Consider the following 10,964-nt stretch of genomic DNA (forward strand, 5'->3'; position numbering starts at 1 on the left):
TTGTTATGGAGTGAATAAAAATTTGCTTGTTAAAACTCTACTTGAAATAGAGTTGTGTTATTTTAACTAGAAAGTTGTAACTTTTTTTTTAAAAAAAAAATTACATTAAAGTTAACTGTCATAATTGCCTATAAAAAAGAGACAATTCTGACATGATTTTGATAATAAAGAAAACTTCTAGTCTTTCTAAAAAAATTTCTTTTGCATTCCTTCTATCAAAATTCTTATAGAAAGTAACATATAAATTTTGGTTCGTTATTTATTCTTGGTTATGCTTCCATAAATAAAAAATTGGGTAAGCCTAAAAAACAATATTGCAATCACAATACTAACACCATAGAATAGAGAGCAAGAAATAAATTGTTTATAAGGTTGGAGGATAGATCCTTACTTCAATCTACTTCTTCAAGTTTATTTTCTGTAAAGAAATATTGTAAGTTGATTTTTTATCTACATGTTGATTAATATACATGTTTTGTTTTTTTATAAAAACCAGATTATCATATTAAAGAGAAATAACAATCTTAGTAAATATTTAAAATGTTCCAACAAGAATTTGTTTTTTCTTTCTTTATTAAGAAGAGGGGCATGACTGAAAACAAAGCGTTTTCTTGACTGAGAAATTCTTTATTGAGAATTTTGAGGATTAGGAAGTTAAAGACATGACTAATTACATTTAGTTTTTGTTACGTAGAGACTTAGAAATTGAGGTCCAATGATTAGTAATTTAGGGCTAATTCTGATAGATAGAAGAATCTTCAGGCTATGATGGTGTTTGAAATTTTATCCTATTTTTGTGTCTTAACTTTTTGGACGGTAGAATTTTTGTATCTGCACATTATCAAGGGAGTAGAGATGCTTCTTTTGACTGACAGATTTTTTTTCTTCTTTGATCTTTGTCAGTGCTTGTCATTTATTACTGTTCAAAGGTTTTCAAGGTTTTCAATGATTCTTATGGCAGCAAGCAGAGCCTATACAATCTTCTTTTGACCGACAAGGCCTCCTCGTTGCTTCAAAATTCTTGTGCATATGATTTGACAATGTTCCTATATATTATTTGCAAGCATTTTATTCAGGCAAAAAAAGACATATTGAAGTTATTGGAAACAGAGTGTTGCATTTAATCTCTGTTGGGCCAATTTGTAGTACTGAAAACATTGCTTTAAAGCAACGAGGAGGCCTTGTCGGGGCTTGATGAATGGCGTAGGATTGAGGAGATTGCCCTCCACAAAATCTCATATTCGGATCTTCCTGCCCTTTTAAGTCTCAAATAGACCTTTTCGTTCTAACCATTTTGGTCTCGACAATTGCTGACAGCTTATACCAATAGAGAATCAAATTATGTTCTGTAACAATCACCTGTTCTTGTAATTTCTTTTGCTAGTAGTTTTTAGTCATCTATTACAGCTTCTCATGTATCTCGCAACATGGTACCAAAACTTGAGATACTTATTCTTGGCAAGATATCAGACTCTTCAAGTGATAAGATACCGAGTGGAGGATTAGAGTGCTATGCCTTGGGAGCAAGCATGATTAGAAAGGTATCTTTCTTTTCAAAAAAAAAAGAGGGGGGGAGAAATGCGGCAAATATAAGATTGTATAGGCTCTGCTTGCTGCCATAAGAATCATTGCTATTACGGAGGAAATAAATAAACTGTAAGTTTGGAGCACGGCAGCTTTAGCATTTCTTTTTCTTTCTTTCCAATTTATGCAGAAATGGACGTAGTGGTGGAAAACCCACCTCTCTTTTTAAAAAACCTGAGGGAGGATAGAAGATTTTCTTGATGTTCCCATAGTTCAGAAGCTCTTTCTTTGTCACAACTTGGTTATTATCTCATGATCTTAAAAAAACAAAAAAAATAAAATTCTGAAGAGATATTATGGTTAAGTTGATGCTCAACACTTGGTGGGGAGAATTTGCATGTTATAGAATGTAGGAGGTGATCTGCGATTGCTTGGTACGGGAAATCAGAACTATACAAGCTCTCACGTTCATGGTTTTAGGATTTAATATTAAAAGGTATCATATTTGGAGGGACCCAAAATGGATCTAATCCATTAATCTATCTCTTGGTAGCATTTCTTGTCACTATAATATTCACCTTTTAGCTTCTTTTCTTAAGAACAAAACTTGGAATAAACTTGACATATACCGCTGACTAGTGTTTCTCATATCTGAACTACCTGCCCGAACACCACTAGTTCAAAGTGGAAGTGTCGGTTATCTACTAACACAGTCAACCAGCAACGATGCGGGTAGACATCAGAAGATGATGATGTTAAGGATTTTTCTTAATCAAAGCCATATCTTTGATGTTCAAGCGAACAACATTTGTAACAGCTAAACAGAAATTTGATGAAGCTTACGGACCAGCATGGCACTGTGTGATTGGAAAGGACTTTGGATCTTGCATTACACTCTTGTGTGGAAGTTTCATTTTCTTCCGGGTGGAGATGCTGAGATCTTTTAATCTTCAAGGCTGGCAGGGACTTCAGTCAAAGCAAGGATGAAGCTGTTGGGAGTGCTGCAGCAATTCAAGAAAAGTAACATATAGATCCATGTAATTCCATGACAGAAAACCTCAATCTGCTTCAAGAAGTTGAAAAAAAATTAATCTTGATGGGAACTTGGCATATGACAACCAAGTTCAGTTTTCCAAGAACCAGAAATCTAGATTAGATAACTTACTCTTATTCATGCTTCTTTTGCCAGGGCATCAGAAAAAAATAACTAAACAATTTAACCATACCTTGGTCTGGAGAAAGCTGCAGACAGTAGGATTCCCCTGACCCTCCCTAATTCAGTATCAGGGTTGGATATGTGAACTCATTACTTTCCAGTATGGCCATACCTGAACTATTTTGAGAGTGGAACCACAAGTAAAATGTGTAGTTTGCCAACAGGATCAAAACCTAGAGCTAGAAATGGAGAAGAATTATTAGTGCTGTTGTGCAGCTAGCTCTCAGTGGTATCACATGCCCACCTAACAAAGAGACATTTGAAGTTTTAAACTAATAAGTGTATATCTCTAGGAGTAGCAACCAACTAAAGCAAATAAACTTTTTCAACAGACGTTTTTGACCGCCAACAAAGAAAAGGAGAGTTCAGAAAGAAATGATCCGAAGATCAAAAGCATGGTTATTTTTTCTTTTTCCTTTTTTTTTTACCTGTAGTGTAGCCACCTCAAGTGACTTTGACTCGTCCAGGTTCGATAGAAAGCTCTGCATTGTCAGTGAGGAAGAGGTAATCTGCAACCCAAGGACTAGATCAAACTACATGATGATCCAAACCTCAGGATGCAGATTACCAAGTCCTGACCCAATATCAAGGATGAAGTAATTTCAAGGGGAAAACAAAGAAAAGGATAAGTTGATGGTTAATTGCTGGCTGATGCTCACTTGAATGATTGATTGCAGGAATTTATAGTGGTTCTTAAAGCTGAACGTGAATATTTTGTAAGAAAGGGATGCATATTTTCTTTAAAGCAATGATATGGTGCTCTACCTTGGAGATTCTGTTCTTCCTAAACCAATAATATAGACTAGAAAGGTTACTTTTCATAGACAATGAGGTTGATCTTGACTGCTTTTTTAAGACAGGAGGATCTTCTCTTGAAAATTATGAACGATTCTTTTCAAATAATGGCGAGGCTAAAAAACCAAGAAAAAATTTCACATCACAAACTCATCACCATGGTATGGAAATTCAATCAGTGTGCTTGAAGCTTACTAGAGACTGTAGCTGAAGAATCCATCTCAAGCTGTAAAAACACGTGTGGTCATGATTCTGTAATCCTGTCAAATTTAAAGACAGTAAACTGAAAAGGAAAGGTAGTCTAGTAAAACTGCCATGTTTTAGTATTATTATGTAGTCTGATTTTGATGGCCACCATCTGCTTTCCTTTTTCTTACGTAGTAGCATATTCTATCTTAATATATTGTATACCAAACTAAATGGGGTCTGCTATGTGGATCCTCTCGTGCTATTCTGGGCATCAAGTAATCCTGTAATTGCATGATGGAGGAGAAATCAAGTAATTCTACGTGCCATGACTAGAACCCTAAAAGCAAAGACAGAAGGAGAGAAACTAGTAATAGTCCCATCATCCATGCCCTGTGGGGCTGAAAATTGATATCCAAAACATCTGTTGAACAAAGATTCATTTCACCATGCAAGTTATCAAACATAAATGATGGTAAATGTTAAGCAAGTTATTTCATTTCCAGGGCGAACTGTGTTCTCTGTTCTGAATTTCCTTCACTTCAGATCAACTTGTGGAATCTCTGGTCTACCCGCATGGTCCAATTCTGAAAAAATGGCCCAACCTCAAAAAGAAAAGTACACAAATGAGGAAAAGAGACACGAGAAAAATACCAACGAAAAAGGTTTAGTCCACACTGTGACGCGTGCCAGGACCTTCAGATTTGCATCAGTGCATACCTGGGCAGGTTTATGTGGACTTGACCTAAAAAAAAGGCCAGACCTGTAAAAGAGGGAACAAGAAAAGGCATAAAATCGCATGCCAACATTCAAATTGGACGATAGTTACCGGCTTCAAAGGCAAAACTTTTTAGAGTTGTAGTAGCTCTGAGAGCAAATCTTCCACCTAAATACTATAAAATGTTAAAAAATAATATAAATTATATTTTAAAATCTTATTTATTAGTTTAAGTTATGAGGTTGAGATGGTTTTTTGACATGGTATCAGAGCCTGAATAACTAAGAGGTCACGAGTTCAAATATCACCATCCTTATTTATTTAATAAAAATTAAGCATAAGGTATTGTAGGTCTATACAAGTTTCAAGCCCAAAGTGCTTTCACTTGAGGAGGTATGTTAGAGAACAATATAAATCATATCTTTGGACCTTAACTAACAGGTTAAGCTATTGGATTGAGATGATTTTTTGAAATGATATCAGAGCCTTGATAACCAAGCGATCATGTAAATCATGTAAATCTGTATAAATTATATCTTTAGACCTCACCTAACAACTTAAGATTTTGGGTTGAATTAATTCTTAAACATGGTATCAGAGTTTTGATGACAAAGCGGTCATGAGTTTCAAATTCAAAGGGATTTCATTTGAGGGAATGTGTTAAAAATAATATAAATCATATCATGAAACCTTACCTAACAGCTTAAGCTATTGTGTTGAATTGGTTACTTAATAAAAAAAATATTTTTAAATTCAAATCTCCTTTCACCTAACTTCAAAAACAGAAAAAAAAAAAAAAAAAAAAGAAACAAAAGAACGATGCTGAATCGGAGAATTATTTACCAACATTGCCTGGGCCATTACCCTTCTTCACCTATGTACTCGAGTAGCTCCTGTTTGACTTTGAGCAAAGTTGGAGGCCAACACGTCCAGTCTTAAAGCTCACATTAATCGATGCAGTTCACTCCAATTTCATTCTGTAAGTTTATGCTTTTCCCCTCAAAAATCTTCGCTAATTGGTGTCATGATTTCAGTACTTTTATGCATACTCGTAGTAGTTACTTTTTTGAACGGTATTTTTTTTTAGTAAAAATTATATTAAAATAATATTAAATATATTTTTTATATTGATATATTAAAATATGTTATTTTAATATTAATTTCAAAAACATTTTAAAATATATTAATTTAATATTTTTTCAGATATAATATAAAAACAAACATTTACAAAGTCATGCGAATATCAATTTGCATCTACAATGAGTTTTGTTGGTAGGGTGATCATTTATCCTCTTATTTGTTTATTCTAACTATAAAGGATTTAGAAAGCATTCTTGGAAAAGTCTCACAGAACCCGAAATTTCGTTACCACTAGTAGTGCTAACAAAATGTTACTACTCACTTGTGTTTTGTTGATGACCTTATAAACTATTACCGGGCAGATAGGGACTTGGTTAGAATTGTGAGAAAGACGTTGGATGATTAAGTAGGGATGTCTGGTCTTGTTATAAATCAAGAGAAGAGCCTAATCTTCTTATCAGAAGTTGATGATGAGCTTAAAACCTCTTTGCAGGATCTTTTAGGTTTCAGGCTACCAGTAAAATACCTGGTTGTCCCATTGATATCTACAAGACTGATTTACTCTGATTGCAAGCCTTTGGTGGAGCAAATCCACTCCAAGATTAAGTTGTGGTTTCCGGCTTCTCTTACTTGTGTTGGGTGTCTTCAACTGACTCTTAGACTACATGTTTTTCAAATCATTCCCTCTTTGATATGTATCCTTTATGGGTCACAAGTTGAAATACATGAACATTTATTCTTTCAGTATCATTTCTCTACTACAGTTTGGGGTGCTATCACGAGCATGACTCTTATGGGTTGGCCTTCTTCGACATGGCATCAACTACTTCAGTGAGCATGCACGCGCTTAAAAAAAAAAGAAGGAATTTACGCATCTCCTTGCTCGATTTGCCCTCTCAGTCTCGGTTTACTTTATTTGGCATGATAGAAATAATAGTCTTTCATCAAAATTACTGATCTCATCAAGATGTTTGTGAGGATTTTTTTATTTGGTTTGGTCCTATTTGGTAGAGCTCGAACCAATGTTTCGCATCATAGCTATTTTTAGGTCTATTTGGCGCCTTCGAGAGTCCTGAGATATCATTACTCTTGTTATATTCGAGATTTTATTTAGCATGGTTTCATATATAATCAACTGATAAAGGAATTTCAGAAACTGGTTGACTGGCTCATCTACTGTTTGTTTTTATAGTCTGCTTTTATCCTTTCTTTTAGTTTTTGTTTCTTTTCCTTGTTATTTTTTTGTCATATATACCAGGGTAACAAGCTTTTATACTTCTTGAAGTATACCCCCCTCCGCGTACTCTGTACAGTTTCCTCCTTTTAATAATACAATTACTCTTATTAAAAAAAAAAAATAATTCTGTTGGCAACACAGAACATTCAACCATGGCGATGTAACAACTAACAAGTTCAAAAGCGAATAGCCACCTCTATCCTGGCCCAGTATCAAATCTTCAGTAATCGAAATGATGGCACGCTGAAAATATAAAATTACGTCTTCCATAAGATTGATACTTGCGCAAAGCTGCTCAAACGCAAGTAATAAACAGGCTAGGATTACAAAACTGTTTTGATGATGTGATATCATCAACTGCTAGCTTTATATCAGACCGGATAAACTTTGAGTTACTCTCGCAATTTTATATACCCTAAGATCACCAAGTTATAGTCCTCCATAAATAGAGACACCCTTCATCTTCGCACTAATTAGTCATTCTCCAAACATGCATATCCTTGTGGTTGTCCGCCAAATTCTTAAAACATTTCATCTTCGCATGAAAGGGCCCCTATACATAAAATAAGTAGTCTCACAGCAGCAACGACAAAATTTGCCACCATGGAATTTCTTGACCAGTGCCTCGAGAGACATTTCTCCAATCTACCTTCATGTGTTAATAACCAATTCTATTCTTTTTTCCTCCATTTTCCTCGTGTAATGGGCTCAAATACATGGTATCCGTGAAAAATAATTAGGGAAGAATGCCAGAACCTTCAATGTAACTATTAACTGGCAGGGATGCGAGATAGAAGCATCTTCAATGTCTCATAAGTCATGAACACAATGCCAACACTGGGAACCACCTTGTAGTACTCGGGCAGAATCCCTCTATACATGCCTCGGAACCCTTCAGTATGGATAATATGGGCAAATGTTCCAAACAAGCCGGATGTGTAGATACATGCTCGACCACCAGCTCCTTCCAATTGCATTCGTCTCCTCACAAGATCCAAAGGAAATGTTGCTGTACATCATGAGAAAAAGTCATACAGAGATAACCTATAATACATTACCACTTAGATAGTGTTTGGTACTGTGGTAGCAGTTGTTTTTCAAAGTATTTTTCACTTGGAAATGCATTAATATAATATTTTTTTATTTTTTAAAATTTATTTTTGACATCAGCACATCAAAATGATTCAAACATTAAAAATAAAAAATCATTTTTTTTGGAAACGGGCGACCAGCCGCGGAAACAAACAGGCTCTTAGTATATACTTGAGGAAACTGCGTTCACTAATCAGGACAACAAAACAAAATCTAACAGAATAGGATATTGACCGGCAATAAACAAATTTTCACAACATATTGCCTATCCCAGTTGATTGCTGCAACAGTTATGCTGGCAGGATCAACAAAAGAAAAAATAAACTAGACCTGGTAGCATGATATTCAAGTAAAAATCTGAAGCCATTACTAATAGATGGGACCTGATAAGCAAAAGTCACAGCAAAGAAGTTCATGTACAGATTGCTTTCTAAGGGTTTGAAAAAAGGGCTGAATTGAGCTGCTGGTTACTCACCTGTTGATGATGCAATGCCTGAAAGACTACCACAAGCAAGACTGACCATGATAGTAGAATCATTGGGCCTAAAAACAACAACAGAAGAGCTTATAATACATAGTTCAAACTAAACCACAACAATCACGAGATAATAACATAAAAGTATAATGCAGTACATGATATTGCTCAATTCAATCAATTAAGGGAGTCTTCACCTTTTGGAATGCCAAAAAGATCTGAGAGACTCATAAACAGAAAAGCTTATCGCTATACTAGGTCCAACACCCTGCAGCACAAAAGCATCCATAATGGCCATTTACAATTGATAAAATGGAGAAGAGAGGAAAAGGAAAGAAAAGAAATAGAGATGTGTAACAGAAGCTTACAAGTAATGTTGCTCCCAGTCCTTTGTACAAGCCAAGGAAACCTTCTTCTCTGCATATGGTATGAAATGCATGCCAAATGCCTCTGTAGTACATTGTGTTTCTCTGCAAGGTTCAGAAGCAACTGCATCAAGACAAAATTTCAAACAGGAAAGTGTTGCAATCAAGGATGAACCAAACCAGCAACCCATTAGTCATTATCCCACCCACCCTAGGGCAGTTCTTAGCCAACCAAGCATGACAGAGTTACCTGTGCTGCTATGCGCGTCCTCACAAGATCCAGAGGATATGTGGCAGATGCAGCTGTTATTCCTGCCATCCCACCACCTATAAAGTGCACAGCAAGGTCTGCAGTTCCATTCACCCTGTGATTTTCAACACCAAGAACTGGTTGCAAGAACTGCAAAAGAGCAGGACAACATGGAATTTAGAAAGCATTATGATGACACATCAATTAATTGAATTTCTATAGGAGTTTTGGGAGAGAAAAAAAAAAGAAAGAAAGAAAAGGGTTGTATGCACTTGCACTCTTGTAACGTTCATAAGCATAGAAGCTAACAGAAGAATAAGGAAGACGGTGAGCAATAGTCACTAGATTGCCTTTCCAAAATGCCCTAAACCCTTCTTCATTAATAACACGAGAAGCCTCTTGCCATATGCTAGCCTTGCTTAGTGCTGTAACATCTGAGTGCATACCTTGAACCTAGAAGAATGACAAAGTAAGCAGTCAGACAAATATTTGGTGCATATATGGACAGCACATACGAGCAATCAATCCAGTAAATTATTTTCATCAGCAAAACACAGAGAAATATTAGTACTCTTCACGCATAGGCAGCTTGGAAAAGAAATGACTTGAAATATCAAAAATAGTTTCAAGGTTGATACAGCAAGATTATGAACATAACTGGGAAACTTCAAGAAATTAAATGGTTTTCGCTCCCATTGCCGTAAATTGGATCCTTTTGCTACAAAATACATAATACTTCATGGAAAACTACCTAACAAAACCATCTTGCAAATCCTTGGAGTCCTTTCTAACAAATGAACCCAGCTCTAATAACTATGCAATGTGTATTCACACTCAACAACCACTTTCCATAAATATTAACTTTTGACTACAAAATTCCATTGGATGCGTCAAATTTACTTTCACCAAAAGCTCTCTATGTTCTAATTTAAAAAGGGGGGGGGGGGGAATGTAAGTTCAGGTGCATTAGGAGAAATCTAATTCAAATTCAACACCACTCCAACTGGAAAGAAGATTTAACAAAGTTTTTCAACAGAAAATAAACACGCCTTGGTAAATTCTGAACAGCAAAAAACTAGCCACTTCCTATTAAATCCCAAAACCCACAACTTCAAATATCCCAAATTCAAACAATACTTTCGAAACCCAGAGTAGAAAATCCGAAGAGAAACAACAAAATTGACATAAGAAAAAAGTTAACAACCTGAAAGAGGATAGTAAGGCGAGCCAGAGGAGCCGTACAAGTCTTACTAAAAGCACCAGCAACACCACCAGCAAGCAATTGTTGTACGGTTCCTAACTGTGAATGTTGCGGACTCTGTTTATTGTTATGCTGTTGCAAGAATTTCCTTGCACCAGCATCCACAATGCTTCCATGGGTAGAAGCAGAATTAAGTGCTCTCTGCCCTCCCTCAAGAACCACACCAACTCTAGCTTCCATGTTCATATCTTATGTTCTGTTTAAATTAGATAAATAAAAGAAGATTTGAAGTTCTCTCTTTTATTTATTTCTGAAGTTCTGGGTGTCTCTCCTTTGGGATTGGGTTACATGGGATGGGTGAAGAGTGTTTAGTGTTGTGGAAATGTGAGAAAGAAAAGCCGTGGTGGCAGTGGCGGTGGCGGTGGCGGGCGAAACAGAAACCCTTGTAGAGTATGAAGGGTAAAACCCTAAAGGGAAGGGCACGTGGGTGTGCTATTTTTGGCACGGGGGATGGTTTTGTGCTGTTTTAGACTTTTAGCATGTGAAATATTTCTTGGCATCTATCTGCCTGCGTGCTTTGAACGAACGAGGTTAAAACACTTTTTTTTATTAAAATTTAAATTTTATTTATTTTTAAATATTTATTTTTTATTTTTTATTTTGTTAGGCGGATATTAAAAATAAATATTAAAAAAATAAAAAAATATTTTAATATTTTTATAATAAAAAACACTTTAAAAAATAATATTTTTAAACATCCAGTAAATTTATTATACTTTTGAGTTTTGATATTTTATTATGTAAATTTCCGTTTATATATATATA

The 10,964-nt window shown here is 35.4% G+C and overlaps 1 protein-coding gene across 1 annotated transcript; it reads right to left on the reverse strand.

The window, feature by feature from the left end:
* Positions 1–7,006: 7,006 nt before the first annotated feature.
* LOC7486532 (uncharacterized) lies at positions 7,007–10,676 on the reverse strand. The gene is made up of 7 exons (XM_024587284.2): positions 10,143–10,676; positions 9,215–9,391; positions 8,939–9,088; positions 8,692–8,793; positions 8,521–8,591; positions 8,324–8,391; positions 7,007–7,765 (listed from the first exon to the last, which is right to left on the reverse strand). Exons 1-7 carry the CDS (start codon positions 10,383–10,385, stop codon positions 7,527–7,529), a joined length of 1,050 nt encoding a protein of 349 aa, XP_024443052.1. The 5' UTR covers positions 10,386–10,676; the 3' UTR covers positions 7,007–7,526.
* Between the last annotated feature and the right edge of the window lie 288 nt (positions 10,677–10,964).

Source organism: Populus trichocarpa, chromosome 16 (genome assembly GCF_000002775.5).
Source record: "Populus trichocarpa isolate Nisqually-1 chromosome 16, P.trichocarpa_v4.1, whole genome shotgun sequence".
Taxonomy (NCBI): Eukaryota; Viridiplantae; Streptophyta; class Magnoliopsida; order Malpighiales; family Salicaceae; genus Populus; species Populus trichocarpa.

What these genes read in the sequence shown, in the direction of transcription:
- LOC7486532 (XM_024587284.2), bottom strand. Translation starts at nt 10,385, where the DNA reads ATGAACATGGAAGCTAGAGTTGGTGTGGTTCTTGAGGGAGGGCAGAGA. An exon ending in TCTTTTTGGCATTCCAAAAG is followed by an intron (nt 8,392 to 8,520) that starts GTGAAGACTCCC and finishes TGTTGTTTTTAG; the next exon opens with GCCCAATGATTCTACTATCA. An exon ending in AGGCATTGCATCATCAACAG is followed by an intron (nt 7,766 to 8,323) that starts GTGAGTAACCAG and finishes CATGATGTACAG; the next exon opens with CAACATTTCCTTTGGATCTT.